Source organism: Dermochelys coriacea, chromosome 5 (genome assembly GCF_009764565.3).
Source record: "Dermochelys coriacea isolate rDerCor1 chromosome 5, rDerCor1.pri.v4, whole genome shotgun sequence".
Taxonomy (NCBI): Eukaryota; Metazoa; Chordata; order Testudines; family Dermochelyidae; genus Dermochelys; species Dermochelys coriacea.
In genome coordinates this window covers 43,775,227-43,792,941 of record NC_050072.1, presented here as the reverse complement: position 1 = coordinate 43,792,941, position 17,715 = coordinate 43,775,227, and the positions used below count along the sequence as shown (strand labels likewise).

The 17,715-nt window shown below is 42.1% G+C and overlaps 1 protein-coding gene across 12 annotated transcripts in view; it reads right to left on the bottom strand.

Annotated features, from left to right (window-relative positions):
- MAST4 (microtubule associated serine/threonine kinase family member 4) overlaps positions 1-17,715 on the bottom strand; it is a 467,048-nt gene that overhangs the window by 92,003 nt on the left and 357,330 nt on the right. For all 12 annotated transcript variants that reach the window (XM_038401943.2, XM_043514212.1, XM_038401944.2 and 9 more), the window contains one exon: positions 12,311-12,399. In XM_038401943.2, coding sequence (XP_038257871.1) covers positions 12,311-12,399 — 89 coding nt within the window. The remainder of the gene's footprint in view (positions 1-12,310; positions 12,400-17,715) is intronic.

The window sequence follows — 17,715 nt, the reverse complement described above, 5'->3', positions numbered from 1 at the left end:
ATGATAAGCACCTTCTGACAGTAAAGGGTTTGAAATATCAGCATGAGGTCGTTTTATAAATCTACTACTACTAATACAGACTACTGTTTCCATTGATAACTATTTAAACACCACATATTTACGTTTGTTTACATTAAGTATGCTGCTGAGAGATGTAATTACCCATCGGTCATTTATTCAGAGCATATTCTTAACTTTTTCATGAAAAATTGTACTTTTTCCCCCCACAAAATATGACTATTGCTTTCAGGAGATACAGAACCTCTACCTCTCTAGCATCACCAGGAGAAGCATAGAACTACCACTCATTACAGATAAAATAAGAAAGATTCAATAAATCCTCTTCATGCAGGAGAGTCAAACTTGACTAATATCAATCAATTTGTAAACTGATTTCTCTGCAATCTTCAGATTTCCAACAATCACATTACAAATAATTCCTGAATACCAGTTACATCATAGCGGTTTATCTAGATGTCTGAGTAACAAAATAATTCAAACAGTCAAGACTGCAAATAGGGAAGAAAAAAAAATCCCAGAGTGACTTGGGTGACTAGACTACTGCTGTGGTTTTAAGGTGTGGTATTCCAGAAAAGCAAGACAGATTAGAACCAGAGTCCTAAACATGACCTTCATCCCTCACAGCATTCATCCACCCATCTGCAAGTCAATACTTGAGAGACTTTCAAATGAAAACCAGTGCCAGTTAATTCTCTGCCCATATGTGCAGTGCTTGCTTATTATTCAAATCCTGCTGTTCCCAGAGATTTGTTGTCTGTTGTATATTTTAGTCCTAAATTATTTTATATACTTCTGAGATTACTGCTGATGTTTCTGACCTGATAAAGTACACCTGACTGGTGACCAGGCATTAGGTGGTAATTAAACTATCAACCCCAGGGAGAAATAACAGAGTGAATAGGTAATCAACATACCAAAACAATACTTTACCTAATGGCAATACACTCAGGGTGCCTCATTTTGCAGGCAGTTATGGTTAAGAAAGCTATATCCAGATTAATTAAATTGTTTGATTGTTTTGTAATTAGCTTCAAGAAATCTTGTGTCTTCACCACAGAGGGAAGAACTGCAAATCTTTCAGAAAGGCATATGTCGCACTCACTATAGATTATTAATGCATTTTTAATACTTGTCTACTTACAAAAAAAAGTTTCTGATGCAATGACTTTCTATTAGCACTGAGGGAATCAGAGATTAATGATAATTGCTATTATAAACTCCTGGTGGATCAGAACATTAGCCCCACTTTCAAGCCTTGTTGTCATTTGATGATCTCCTTAGCATTTTAACATCATAGCAATACAACATAACAATAGGTCTAATATGCTTTTGTATTGGGGTTACCGCCTAGCTAATCAGTCCCTTTCTTGAAAAGTAGGATTTAAAGAGGTACTTGGAGAAGATGTTGGAAGTATGAATGGGAGTTATAGGTAAAGGGGACATCATGGAAGAAGATGGACAGGCAAGAATAGTTGAAGGAAATAATGGGGATATTGGCTATGTAATTTGGTTAGAATTTGGTTGGATCTGAGTTACTACAGAGAATTCTTTCCTGGGTGTCTGGCTGGTGAGTCTTGCCCACATGCTCAGGGTTTAGCTGATCACCATATTTGGGGTCAGGAAGGAATTTTCCTCCAGGGCAGATTGGCAGAGGCCCGGGGGGGGGGGGGGGAGAGTTGCATTTCTCTGCAGCGTGGGGCAGGGGTCACTTGCTGGAGGATTCTCTGCACCTTGAAGTCTTTAAACCACAATTTGAGGACTTCAGTAGCTCAGACATAGGTCAGGGGTTTGTTACAGGAGTGGGTGGATGAGATTCTGTGGCCTGCGTTGTGCAGGAAGTCAGACTAGATGATCATAATGGTCCCTTCTGACCTTAAAGTCTATGATTCTATGAAATTTTGTCATAAAGCAGACAAGATCCAAGAAGTCATAGAAGGTTACAGGTTTGGCTTTTGTAATATAACCAACTGTGCTAGTCAGTGAAACAGACAGCTCGGCAGCAGAATAATTTTCAGTTAGTTATCCAGGTGCTTCCCACCGAGATCTGTGCAGGGTTCAAGAGCTCAAGTTATTTAAAAAAACTGGATTAAACTACCCAGGACACCCACAGATGACTGTCCCCAGTTCGAGTAAGGAAAGGGTTTGTAAACTCTTAAGATCTGGTTGTCTGCTAATGGGGGCCCTCTCTATCCTGGTAAGAAAATTACTAAACATTTTGCTAAATGTGTTTGTTATAGTTGGCAGCTGGCTTGCTTCTTGGATATTCTTTGCTCTCAGTCTAGATGACATTGACATCTCTTGGCAGGTTTAGCAGTGTTTGCTTGATATCATTAGAGATTAACATTGGACAGATATGGGTCTACAGGAGAATAGGAAGTATAGAAGCCCAGGGACAAAATATGTATCTACAAAGCACATTTATTATTATTTTCTCTAAAGTGGAATTAGGTTTCAAGATTACTGATATGTAGAGACAGGTGAACCCTCCACTCACTAACTGGAAATGCAGAATTCATGCCATTCAATAGCATTAAAAGCAGCAGCAGTTTCAATAAAAAAGAAAGTAAATATAGTTAAGCATTGGATGCCATCTCTGTTGCAAAACAGAGGGTATGGGCATACTAGGGGTAGGGAGAACATTTGCAAATTTTGACCAATTTAACTCCTTTTATAAAAGGAAACTTGAATCAGAGTGCAATTTATAATTTAAAACTTTTGCCCCCTTTCCCATATACATTATTCCCTAAGGCATTGCAAGCCTCTTTTGAAAACAGATTGCAAAGCAGGATCCACTCCTTTCCGGAGCAAAGTGAGTAAAAAGTCTCTTCTTGTTGCAATTAAGGAATTGCCATTACTATATACAAACGGCAATAGTTAAAATTAATAAACAAAATAAACTGTATTGCTTTCTTTCTGTAGATGTCATTCTTTTAAAACAACAGGTTCAGAACCCTGACTTATCTGTGATTTCTGGCATCTTCATACTTGACTGAAAATTAACTCGTTGTTTTCATTAATTCACAAACCTGATCATTTTACAACTCACTCTAGAACACGGATATAAAAACTGTTTTTTGCAAATATAGGATACTTAGGGTATGTCTTCACAAGCAACGTTAAAGCACTGCCATGGCAGCACTTTAACGTGGCTGTGTAGTCGTGGCACCCGCACAAGAGGAGTGGCTCCCAGCGCTGGGAGCATGGCTCCAAGCACTGGTGCACTGTCTACACTGGCACTTTACAACGCTGACACTTGCAGCACTCAGGGGGATGTTTTTTCACACCCTTGAGCAAGACAGTTGCAGTGCTGTAAAGTGGCAGAGTAGACAAGGCCTATGTGTGCTTCACCAAAAATAAGAAAACTAAGCTACATTTATTAAAATAAAGAAGCAAAGCCCACAATTTATAAAATTGGATGCCTGAAGTTAGGCACCTAGCCCCTATTCAGGCAACAAAATTGAAGTGACTTGATTTTCAGGAGGGTCTAGAACACTCACAGAAGGAATACTTCTGAAAATCAAGCCAATTGAAATTCGATGCCTACCTTCACACCCAAATTTTCAAATTATGTCGGAAATACATTTTGTCATGCTATATCCTTGATTTTAAATTCCTTTATTTGATCAAAAATTCTCAGACTTCAACTGGGTCCCCGGCCAGTTTGAATGAACAAAGTTCTACTGGTTTGTCTCACGTTCTGTTTAGAAATGTCAAACAGTAACTTCATGAAAGTGTCTGGAAACGATAACCCCCCATGTGATAATTTCGGGACCTGTCTGCACAACTTCTGAATTCTGGTTGGTGGGTGACATGAAGTATTACCATGAGAACTGCTATATCATGAATGCTTCTGGTCACCACCATATCTCAACAGCTTGAAAATGTGTTTTCCTCAGACTGAGGACAATGGAAAAGTACTTAACTTTAAACAATAGTGCTTTGACCACAATACTTACGCAAAAGAAGGGTGGGTGGAAAGGGGGAAGGAGAGCAGTGGAAAGTTATCAAAAGACAGAACAAAGAAAGCCAGGTGTTGAAAGGGGGACACAAACTAGGGAGATGCACAGGAACAAGAAAAACTGGGCAGTAGAGAGAAGGCAAGCAAGGAAGGGGACTCCGTGAGGGAGCCACCCAGTGCGAACAGCCTGTATGTGGCAGGTGGGCATAGCCCTGACTTCCTGTTTGTTCACCTGAACCCTGATAGTCCTCCAAGGTCCCTCAAGAAACAGGCGAGCTAGCGAGGGCATTGCATTAGGATTAGGGTTGCCAACTTTCTAATCACACAAAGCCTAACACCCCTGCCCTGTCCCGCCCCTTCTCCAAGGCCCTGTCCCCACTCGCTCCATCCCCCCTCCTTCTCTTACTTTTCCCCACCCTCACTCACTTTCACTAGGCTGGGGTTGGGCTCTGGGCTGGGGGTGCAGACTCTGAGGTGGGGCTGGGGTGAGTGGTTTGGGGTGCAGGAGGGGGCTCAAGGCTGGGGCAGGAGTGTGAGGCAGGTGAGGGCTCCAGCTGGAGTTGGGGATGGAGGTGTTTGGAGTGCAGGAGGGAGCTCTGGGCTGGGGCAGGAGATTGGATGCAGGGTCCCAGTGGCACCTACTGCCAGTCCAAGGAAGAGGTCACCAGGTCCCTGTGGCCTCTAGGCACATGGGCGGCCAGGCAGCTCTGCTGTGGTTCCTGGCCAATGGGAGCTGCGGAGCCAGCACTCGGGGCAGGAGCAATGAGTGGAGCCTGGGACCTGGTGGCTGCTTCCGGGAGGAACGTAGAGCCTGCCTTAGCCCCGGGTCCCCACTGCGCCGCCAACTGGGCTTTTAATGGCCAGGTTGGCGGTGCCGACTGGAGCCACCAGGGTCCCTTTTCAACCGGGTGTTCTGGTCGAAAACAAGATGCCTGGCAACCCTAGTTAGGATATTTATCCTTTAATTTACTCTCTTGTGTTTTGTAGTACGATTAAGAGCAATAATTGTGTTAAACTCTGTGCAAAGTGTGTGTTATATTCTTCACAATCACCACATGCCTCCTGAGACTGTTAAATAGTAAAATACCTGGGGGTGCAGTTCTGGGAAAGGATGTGTTTCCCTACTGGGGGGGGGGAGGGAGGCACGGAGAGGGGAAGGTGAGCCATGAACCAAGGTCTAGATAATGGGACAGTGGTTTCCAGTTCTCAGGGTGTAAGACACAGGATCTGCACCCCTGTGAGTGTGCCTAGGGAGCCCAAGATTGGGGAAGTGGCTGGACTCTCTTCAGGCCCCAGAGGCTTGAAACACCCAGGGACCCAGTGGCTGGATCCTTCACAGCAGTCTCAGTGGGTGGCTATGAAGGGACCCTTGACTAGGGTTTGTGACACCCTGATATTAGCACTGAGTACTAGAGCCATGAAAGGGTAGTACCACAGTACCACCAATCGGCACTAGTGATACGCTACCTGCATAGTGTTAGAGAAAGTTTAAATGAAAAGCTATAGAAATCTCTCTGTGCTATTAGCTAGATAACATATTATAAGCACAGGGAGAAGTAAAAAGTAGAAATCAACTTTCTTCATTATTCCTGACATTCACCAACCTTTACTCAGCATCACACTGATACGCAACATCCATTCAGAGTAATAAAAAAGGAAAAAGCAAAAAAACAGTCTCAAGAATCTATTACAAAACATCTCAGAAGATTTGTGTGTCAATGCTGCAGCATTTTATGGAATTGTACCCAAATTCCAAGGTAATTGTTCTATGCAATTTGACTGCAACTGAAGCATCTCCTTAACTGCCCTACAATACTAAAACTGGCCTGGTTATAGTTTGTGCACCCCAAAATTCCATGTGTGACATCTAACCTAGTGCCTTGTTGGTCATTCCTTTGAAAGCCTTAAGCATCAAGTTGACTTCTGTAGAAGAGCACTGCATTCTCCAAAAATATGTATCTAAAAATTTAGATGCAAGCTACCTACACATAACCAGTCACGGAAATCTTTTCCCTCCTCAATGATGGAGTCAAGGAGATTAGAAAGCTCTGTTGGTACTCAAAGCTTATCAGAGGGTAAACATTTAAAACACTTTTGCTAGATTTTTTTCATAAGTCCACTACACATCATCTAAATAGGTCCAAAAAGAAAGCAAAACTTCTGTATATGTCAGGCATAAAAAAAAAAAAAAATCTAAAGTCCACAATAGGAGAGGCTATTCTTTACTTAGTAGTAACTAAGGTGAATCAGTACCTACTATAATAACCACAATATAATCAAGTTCAATATCCCCAGAAAAGGAACTGCCCCCAAAAACTAGTGATTTAACACTAAACTTCAGGAAGGGGAATTTCAAACATTTATAAACAGCAAATTACCTTAATTTTTAGTTGTACAAGGAAAGAAGACCACACATTATTAAAATCCTCCATCTATTAATAATGTAATAACTCAAGTCACTCAGAGCAATTCAGAATTCTAATTTTTTTTTTCATTTTCTCAGATAGTTAATGATTAGAGCTAGTGGAAAACAGCTATCCCGTCCTGAGAAAATTTTCAAGTTTTAAAAATAACTCCCATTCTGCATCAGGGCAAATCTGAGACTTTTTGAAATATTTTGTGAAAAAAATGAGAACAGCCATTAGTCCAGTGGTTAGAACACTCAGCTAGGTCTTCCACATCACGAGTACCCTAACCACCAGGCTACTGAGTCAGTCTCTTTCTCTCGCCCAATGAATATATACACATATAATGTGGGCCAGGACAGACAGAGAACCCCACCCCACAAAGTTAAGGAGGTCACCTGGGATATGAGAAACCAAGGTACAAGGTGAATCACGCAGAGTAAAGACTTATTAAATGTTCATTAGGTCAGAAAGAGAAATAAGGTAGAGAACAGAATTAAACTAGTGTTTCCGACGTCACAGATGCGTGCCCAAACCATAGGGCTATTGTATATTTAAAGGTGAGTGGTTTCTCTTTTTCCTCTCTCAATTCTATCCTGGGCCTTAGATACTTTCTCAGGAAAAGTTTCTGCTTTGATGAATTTGCATTTTCTAATGAAAAAAATGTCATTCAAAAATTCCCAACCAGCTGAATTAATGATGTACCAGGGAATGATACAACAGTTATACCCATGTACAAATGTGTGCGTAAACACACTTCAATTAATGGAGAATAAAAAAAAAAAGATTATACATTCATGCAACCTCATGTGATTGATGAATTGGCACCAGTGCCTTTAGATGGGTCAAGTGCACAATGCTGCTAAGTACATGAAGGCTCCATGCACTGCTTTGGATCAGACTTCACACTCTAATAGGCATGAGTGTAAAGTCTGAATGAGTGATCAATGTGCTTAGCCAAGGCACCAACACCATGGGTGCTCCGGGGCTAGAGCACCCATGGGGGAAAAACTAAGCACCCCTATCAGCACTTCCCCCTTCCCTCAGCACCTCCTATCTACCGGCGGGCCCCGCAAATCAGCACTTCCCCCTCCCTCCCTGCGCCTCCCACCCACTGCAATCAGCTTTTTAGCAGTGTACAGGAAGCTGCGGGGGAGGGAGGAAGGAAGGGGAGGAGCGAAGACGTGGCATGCTCAGAGGTGGAATTGGACAGGAAGAGATGGGGCGGAACGGGGGTGGAAAGAGGTTGGGCGGGGTGTAGGTGTGGCCTTGAGGGAAAGGGTGGAGTGGGGGAAGGGCCTGGGGCAGAGCTGGGAGTCAAGCACTCCCCCGGCACAATGGAAAGTTGGCGCCCGTGTGCTTAGCTCCTTTTTAATACAGGTAAAGCAGTTAAAATACATTAAACTAGATCTACATAATGCCATGGCTGAGATTTAAATCACAGATACCAGCATTAAAGTTTAGCATGAAATGCAGAACAGCTATACTGTGTATGCACAGAAGGATCAAGCTACAATTGCTGTGGAAACAAACACACAGAACAAAACAATACAAAACAAAAACAACAATAACCCTGAATTTCCCAACTTGGAGGAGATTCTAATTGCACACTTTGCCAATTTGGCTGTTCAGTAGAGGAGCTGGCTGGAGGCATTTAGCTGGAGAAGAGCTTTTAGTGACAATAGCATTAGATGCTGCCCAGGGTTCTGTAGCAAACCCCTGCCTCCTATAACTCTGAATTTGTCTGTGGTTCCTGCAGAAATCAAAGGATCTATTGTCAAAGGTATCATGGATCCCAAGGCCAGCCCCAGAAGGCTATAAGGGAGACTGAACAACCCAGGATCGTTAGTAAAAGGCTGAATGACAAGCTTTCAACCCTACCAATGAGATTACATCAGTTTGTATTGGTTTTCTGTTTTCACAAGAAAGAGAACTAGAAACATCTTTTAAACAACAAAAACGGAGACGTCCTTTATATGTGCAGGTGCCCCACCCAGACATGCCTGTCAGGTGGAGGGGGCTGCAAGCCTTGTGGGCCCCAAAGTCTGGCTTACCACCTATATCAGTTATCTCTGCACAGCTGCCCCAGTTTCTTCACAGAACAGAACAAATTGGTGGATATGCAAGAGAAGTTCTATATCTAATGTGCACTGCACTTTGCTCTCTTCCATGGGCAGCTTGTGAACCTCTGCGTGGGGGAAGCTAGCCTCCATCCCTGCCCCTTCCACCCGAGACCCCGCCCCTTCCGTGCACCCTGGAACCCAGAGCCTCCCGAACCGCAGCCAGCAGCCCCCGCCTCACAGCTCCCCCCAGCCCTGGAGCACCAGAAGGCAGAACGCATAGCGCCGCTGCAGCCTCCCCAGGCACAGGAAGACAGGCGGCATGGCCCAGTCCCTGGGGCCCAGCGGCACCACCAAAGTGGGGGGCAGAGTGTGGGTGAGGCCATGCCTGGCTGTTTGGGGAGGCTCAGCCTCTCCTACTGGCCACCCATGCTCTCTTTGTTTCCTTTAATCCCAGCCACACGCACTTAAGCCTCCTCTCTGACTCAAGCTTAAGACTGCTTAATGTAATGACAAGACACTATTGCAGTACCCGGGGGCTGCTCCTGGCTCCCATTACTTATCAATAAATCTGGCTAATCTTTGGCTGCTGCCACGCATTCAACAATCTCTAGTGACCTGCAATGCAGCTGCTTCATCAAGCGGCTTGTTGCTTCTTCACTCACTTCTCTTGGTCTCTCTACTTTGTATTCCTGGGGGAATTTAAAATTCTGTATATTTTATTTGTCAAAATAACACAATATAATCATGCCAGTTTCAATTATTTTGATAATTTATTTCAAAATATCTGTCAGCATGTATGTTTGTAACAATAAAGACACCAAAAAGATTCCCCTAGGAGTACAGAGTTAAAGAAACCCCTATGACAACTAGTGTTCCTGTTTCTCCGTTATGCTTTTGTTGGGCGCCTTAGTCTGGGTGTGTCACACGTGCCAGCTGTGCACATCTTGGGGGGAAAAACTCTGGCCCTCCCGTCTTTTAATCAATTCCTGTTTTTTCGCCCTGCCCCCATAGGGTTACCGTATTTCAAGTTCTCAAATAAAGCACATTTCTGGGGAGGGGAAGGGAGAGCTGGAGGGTTGGGGGTTCAATTGGGGAGCATTGGAGGGGTGTGTGTGTGTGTACTTGCAGGGGGTATTAGAAGGTGTTGGAGGGAGTATTTGGGGGGCGTTGGAGGTAGCTGCGCAGGCCCCCCCCCGACACCAGCTCCCCTCCGCCCAGAGCTCAGTTGCGGGGCACCCCCTGGCCCAGACAATCGCACCCTTCCAGCCCAGCCACAGACTCCACTCCACATAGCTTTGTTACAGTCTTGACAGGCAGAGACAACCTGTACCTGCTGATAGGGAGCGGAGGGGGGCAAAATTTAAAGATTTGGTCGCCACCATAACAGCTCAAGTCACGCCTCCCGGCAGATACTCCCCCTTACCCTCAGTCTCCCCTCCCGGAAAGCAGTAGACCCTCCCTGAAACTCCCCGCTGTTGCTCCTGTCTCTCCCCAAAGGATGCAGTGGTGCAGAATTTCCCCAGGGATAACTTTGGTATGGCAACTGGGCTGCTAATTAAAACAATTCTCCATGTTTCTCCCAAGGACTCCATATTTTCCCACCCCATTAGCATATACATGAACGGCTGGTACCTAGAGTTGCCAACCCTCCAGGATTGTCCTCGAGTCTCCAGGAAACAAAGATTAATCTTTAATTAAAGATTATGTCATGGGATGAAATCCTCCAGATACATGTCCAACCAAAATTGGCAACCGTACTGGTAGCTGTCTCCTCTACAACAGACATCAAATAGTGGTCACAGAGCAAAAGGTGGAAAAAGAAAACAAAGGGGCTCTGCAGTAGTAACAAATAACTCTCAAGAGCTTCTACAACCTTCCCCGCTTCTTTCAGCTGCATCATGGAAAAACAACCTTCCAAACAATCATGAACTATGGAACAATACAATAAAGATACAGCCTCATCTTCAAATAGTTTTAGAAGGTGTTTATTTACTACAGGAGGGTAGATTTTAAAAACCCCACACATATCAGGAACAATTCTGATAAACCATGAATCTGATAAGCCATAAACCTAGTGTACTGAGGATTTTTCTATACTGAGAATTTGTCCCGATTCCAGCCATCAGCAGCCAGCTACTGATGTAGCTGCACCAGTGTTAACTTCTAGTGTTGACAAGCAAAACCAAGATTTATACTGGTGCAGCTTATCTCTGTCTGAAAGGAGTGCAAACCACAGCTTTCCTGGTCTACAACAGATGCTTGAACTGTGGCGATTACATCAATGGCTGGAATTATGGCAAATCCTTAATACAAACAAGGCCCAAAACTACACAACTGCAAAAATAGTCAGCAAACACGTTAAGTGTGAAATATATTAGAATATGAGTGATTCCAGTGGATCACTGAGAACTATTAACAATTATTGTAACAATCAGTCATAATAAGCTCTTAAATGGGTTGCATATATTGTTTAATGAAGGGGATGCCAAGTGGTTTCAACCCCACATTTTACCTACCTTAATAATAATTAATACTAGCATTTATACCACTGTTTTTCATCTTAAAAGCTTCTCAACAGCCATATGACAGCAATATAATTGTTCCCATTTTATAGACTGAGGAACTGAACAAGAGAGGATAAGTGACTTGCCAAAAGCCATACACAGTCATTATCAGCCATGAATAAACATCAGAAGTTCGTGACTTCCAGGTTTTTGCTCAGGTCAGTAAACCATTTCCGTCATTTTTTAAAACGATTGCAGCTTGGTATGAAATGTGTCAGATTCTAAGCACTGATTTATTTGTTTAAAAAAAAAATGCACTCACTCTGTTGCTGAGTTTGAAGCCTCACCAGTCCCTGCCTTCATGATCTGTAAACAAAAACTCAGGCTCTCTTTGCAGGCTCTGCAATGGCATTATACATCAATTTGTATTCCCATAGCTGCATTGGGCTCTTGCCACAATTATGAGGACACGCATATTTCTCACCTAACATTGCTGGTCAGCTGCATAAGACAGCCTGCTAATGTCTTACTGACTGAACCTACCATCCACTTTTAAAAATGCAGATGAAACCCATCTTTCTCCTGTCTCCTTTAACTTGTAAGTTGTCAACCAGCTCCCCACACCCACCCTTTAACTACCTTTGACAGCCTGCCTGCCTATGGCTAATGCCAATTCCCACACTCACACCTTCTTATTGTAGCACTCCCAGGGATTTAATTGTGACACAACTGTACACACAATGTAATACAAAATAAATCTTTGTTGTACTGTATTCTGCTGTACAGACAAGATTCCTATATAAAACAGATAATAAATAATAATAAAGCTGCTCTTATTTGCAGATTTTCATCCATAGATCTCAACGTGCTTTTCAAACAAAGTGTCATGATCACCAATTTACAGACAGGAAAACCGAGGTACAGAAAGTTGAAGTGGCCCTGCCCAATGTCAAACATAAGTCAGCAACAGAACTGGGAACAAAACTCAAAATATCCTGATTTGCTATCAAATGTCCCATCCGCTGACGACATTGCCTCTACCATATGTTGCAATGTATTGTTTGTTCATTTCACACTGCACTGAGGTTGGAGAATGGGGAAAATCTTCATCTGTCAACATGTAATAGGGCAAAAATAATATTATCCACACAAGCTATTTCCAGGGTGCCTATCACCATAGTTTAGTAGTTCCAAACAGTAATTAGGGCTCTCATCATGATTATTCACAAGCTTTAGTTATTACAAACAATGGAGAGAAAAGTTACACTGAAGGAGTGTAGTGGATTAGAAGATGCGTTTCTCCTAAAGAATTAAAGGCATTAATACATATAATGGCACAGATAAAGGTAGGTGGTTTACCTGCATGAGCTGAAAGAGGTGAATGAGGCCGAGGCAGAGCTGGAGATTGGCCATTGCCTATCAAGCTCTTTCGGTTACTTGTCCGACAACTGTAGGGGGGAAAAAAAGGTAACTTAAAACCAGAAAATGGTACACCCTCTAAATAAGCATGCTTAGTTATTATTCATAAGGCCCAATCCCCCATTCAAATCAAAACCATACGTTTCAACAAGAGTTTTGAGTGTGCAAGAAATCTAGATCAGGCACATACTGGATAATGGCAAGAAGCGTCACTTCCCATATAACTGCATAAGATAATACATTATTGATAACTATCCAGCTTGCAATACATTTACCACTCAGTTAGCACGAAGACCTATGCACCAATTCACAGTACTTTAGTCAATGTTCTGTGTCACAAGTGTAGCCTAGGACCAAGTTACAGCTTGTTTCCTAGATGCAATATCTTGTGACATACTGCCTTTTATTATACATACAACATGCATAAATATATCAAAACAAATCTGGGTTCAGAATTGTCAGGCAATGATTAAAGATATTTGTGTTTACATTAACTTTCTCATTCCAAATCACATGGAATGAAGAGCAATGATTTGTCAATCTTATGATGATACACCAATTAAAAATCTAATTATTGGGATAAATTTTACATCTGTGCCTTTCATCAATAGAACAGACGGATGCCAACAAAGATAAATGCATTCACTCACACATTTTTCATCTCAAGTACTGCAAATTCAGTTTCCCCCATCATATTATTATATGAGATAAATATTAAATGCATACATCTATTAAAGTAAGGGAGAAGATGGGACCTTTTCCTTTAACTGCATCTTAGTATTTGTAAAAATTTACTTTTTACTAGCTTGTAACCATAATCAAACATGGGCACTAAACTTTATAGATATAAGCAGCTCCATGAAACCAATGGGACTACTCATGCATAAACTTAAGCTGGTGTGTAAGTGTTTGCAGGAGTGAGTGAGGGGTCATAAATTTTACTTGCAAACTCTTTAAAGGGACACTGAGATCAATTCAGGCCAAAAATTTAGCCTAACATGATCACAAATATTTCCAGTATTATAATAAGCTCCAATAAAAGTAAGTTTTTAATTAAATATTTCCCTGCATTGTTTCCTACTTAAACATTACATCATTGTTCTTTGTATGACTACCAGAAAGGGAAATTGACTAGTTTCCTCATTATACAAGCAGAATAAAATATTAAAAATTTGCTGTGAGCAAACAGCATAAATGGTTAACTGTAAATCAGATTTTTTAAAATCCAAGGCATTACTGACAACAGTCAATGTTTTAAAAACATTGCTTTTAACTGCACAGCATGTGCTGAATTACTGTAACTTAGTTCTGATTAACAGTATGCAAGGGGGCAGCAGAAGTGCCCATCAAAAAGACCATTTAATTTCTGCTGACCATATAAGAACAAAATAAGACCATCACACTCACCAGGTTGGAAACAGAGAAAATATCAGACTGATTTTAATGTATTACACATTTGTTTGAAAAATTCTAAATTTAAATGCACAGGGAAATTAAAAACTGCATATGTGGTCTTTTTGAGATGGTAGAACATCTTAAAAAATGCATCCTGCTAAATATTTTGTCATCCCCAATTTAAAAACTAGGTACAAACCTCCTAACTCCCACCTATTATCTGGATGTCAGTGAAAATTTTAATATGGTTTTTGTGGTATATTTTTGACTTGAAAAGATTGGTGGTTTGGGTTCGGTCATATAGTATTTCTTCTCTGATTAAACCAATCATATATGCTCCATAGGATAGGAGCCCATTGGACTTATTCTGTAAGACTGTGGGAGAGAAAAAATAACATCCAACTCCAAAAGGTGCCAAATGGCGGTAGGAGAACATCAGAACTCTCTTCCCAGTCCTCAAAGATTACATCACTTGACTGGGATAGGGGGGACATTAAAAAACAAAAGTATACTTCGATATTACCATATAATAACTCCACAGAATTTGTCAAGGGTACTCAATGCTTAAGATAGGTGTTTTTTATGTAGTAAATATTTATTTTATTTAAAATTGTCCATTTAAAATACTCCATATTTCTACAGACCACAAATCCAAAATTATCTTGCCATATTCCATCCCTAAGTTTTATAAAGCTGTGGTATCATGTGGCAAACCCCAGCTTATCTTCTGCTGCTTCTTTTTAATATATTATTAACAGTTCATTTATTAATCTTCAATCCTGAAACTGTGTAGAGGGCACATTTTCCGCAAACTTCAGTTGCACATTAGAAACAGTGAGAAGGGGTCCTGATTTGGAAGCAGATTTTGAGGACCATCCATTGCTGACACTGTAGTACACTTTTTGACATTTGCACTGAAGCCCTTTTCTCTGATGAGGCACTAACATGCTGGAGGGTTTCTGAGGTGTGTCAATATTACTGTTTCCTATACACCACTAACCTACTTCCCATATTCTGTACGGTTAGTATAAAATTATTATGTAAAGTAAAGTATCCCAAACTTCTCACGTTGCCCCTCCATCATCATGTACATCTAAAACATCCTCTCTCTCTGTCACAGAGTATGCTTCTAAATACCTAAATATTTATCTCAAAGATAACAAATTTGGCAAGCATGAAAGTGGCTTTTTTTGCACTTGAATGATTTAATTTAAAAAAAACTCACACATTGCTTCAGTATTTCACAGGTATGAAATTACCAGAAATCTCACTAAAAATACCCTTACTTTCATCAACTTTAGCTATAATTATGTCCAAGTACAGGACTCCGTGATTCAGTTATTTAACCGGAACTATATAAGTGGCATCGCTAAAGTTATTAGTTTAATAAATAGTGTTGCTACAAAAAAAATCTAAGCAAATGAGGGCTGAATTCAGTATTCCAGTATATTCTCCAGACAAAAAGTTAGGGACACCTTTTCCACACACAACGGTAGGGCTCATTACCAAAACATTTCATTCAAATGGCCCACGACCCCAGCTCTTTTTAACGGTTCCCCCCTTTACTTTTTTAAAGATAATACTGGAAACTAGGGTGGATTTATTGTCACTGGGCAAAATGTATGCAATAAATAAAGCCTTATTTTCAAGATATATCCTTAGATATCACTGTGGCTTTAAGCAGAAATTTATTTATTACCATGCTGATTTAAATGTTCTTTTAAAGAGAACAAAGAGAGGATGACATTTCCTTGCGTTAGCTGTCTTGATAATAAGGTAAGATGCGAATCACTGCATGAAAGGGAAACTTCTACGTAGACCAGGGGTGGGCAAACTTTTTGGCCCAAGGGCCACATCAGGTGCAAAACTGTATGGAGAGCTGGGTAAGGAAGGCTGTGCCTCCCCAAACAGCCTGGCCCCTGCCCTCTATTCGTCCTCTCCCACTTCCGTCCCCCGACTGTCCCCCTCAGAACCCCCCATCCATTGAACCGCCCCCCGCTCCTTATCCCCTGACCACCCCCCCGGTGACCCCACCCTCTATCCAACCCCTACCACTCCCCGACTGCCTCCCCCCAGAACCTCTGCCCTATCCAACCGCCCCGTCCCATGACCGCCCTGAACCTCTGCCCCATCCAACCGCTCCCTGCTCCCTGACTGTCCCCCAGGACTCCCTGCCCCTTATCCGACCCCCTTACCATGCCGCTCAGAGCGGCATGTCTGGCTTCTGCACCAGCCGGCTGGAGCCAGACATGCTGCTACGCCGCGCTGCCCTGCATGAGTGCGCAGCCCCGCCGCCCAGAGTGCTGCCCGCACAGCAGCTTAGCTGCGGGGGAGGGCCGGGGGCTAGCCTCCTCAGTCAAGAGCTGGGCAGGACGGGCCCATGGGCTGGATGTGGCCCGCAGGCTGTAGTTTGCCCACTTCTGACTTGGACTGTGACCATAACTTAATTTTTTATTCTGTTTCACAAAGACTTTGAATTAAGTCATCTATCCTACACCAGTGCAACCCTAAGAAGTGTGACTCTTCCTCCCCGCTAAGGCCTGCATTAAGGAGGACCTCTGTGGGTGGAAAATGTACAGGGAATCATGTAAAGTGATCAGGGCTGTTAGAACAAAAAAAAGTTGAGAACTCATGGTGGAGGAAGCAAAGGGTTGCCAACTATCCCAGCAATTTTGCTGCATTTGGCCCTGTATCACCAACTTTCAGTATGCAAAAAAGAACCCCAAACATCCCAGAGATAATTCAGGTGGACAAAATAATTTATCCATTTATTTCACCTTCCAAGCTCCATGGGGGCATTAAGTCAGCCTTTCATCATATTGCCTTTCATAAGAGTTATTTTCCCCCGAATCTGAAAGGATAAACCTTAGCTGATCAGAGGCAACACTGACAGGAGAAAGATTTGTCTTGAGCAGAACAAAGTCAGAACAGTATTGGAACAGTCTACAGAGATGGTAACTTTGGGTAGCACAGACCTTGGTAAGCCACACAGAGAACTGTGCCCACAACACAATATATAGGACCTGGATTTTATATCCTGATAAGGATGCCTATCACAAAGAAGAGACCTGCCAGTGGTGAATAAGCCAGACAGCAGGTGTGACTCATGATTTCGAGACTACCCAGGGAAAAAATCTTAAAGGGAAACTACTGTATGTCTTAAATATTCTTCATTTAAATTAATATTAATTAATTAATAATATTTAAAGACCTGGGGCAACACAGAAGAATGCCAAATATACAAGCTTAACATTTTCCGTCAGTCTCCCTCTCCTCTTTCCCAGGCACTCCCTCTTTGGACTGTTCTTCACCGACTGGTATGAGGCCAACGGTATGAAGCATGTACATAAGGAGAAGTTATGAACCCTACATGTCTGGAAAGGGAGTAATTACAGAATCTGATAAAAACACCTTAAAATCATCTCCAACCCACAGTCTTGTTGTAATTTTATGTTACATCATGTCATCGACATCCTGGATCACTGTTACTGTTTCCTACCCATCTTTGATTCCAAATCAGAATTACCTGCTTGGTTTTCAAAATTTGTCATTGACTGGCTTCACCTTACCTCTCTGTTCTCATATCCACCTACTCCCCTGCCCATTCACTCTCCTCTTCCTATCCTGTCTTCTTGTTTCTCTTCTCTCAACTTCACGGAGTTGAGGAATTGCTTGTTCATTTCTGCTGTTCCCTATCAGGAACAATGACCTCCCCTCCCCTTCCCTCCCTCTAAGTCACTTCTTAAAACCAATCTTTCAACTTTAGCATAGGATTGACTCTCCCAGTGAAAGGGTTTTGTGATATAATGGATGAAGGATGCTATATAAAAATAATTGGTATTGAATCACATAAAATTAATCTCATAACACATGGTTGCAGTGTAACTAATGACTCATAGGAGTCAGTTAAATGAATCCTAACCTTATTGCTGCTGAAACAGCTGCCACTC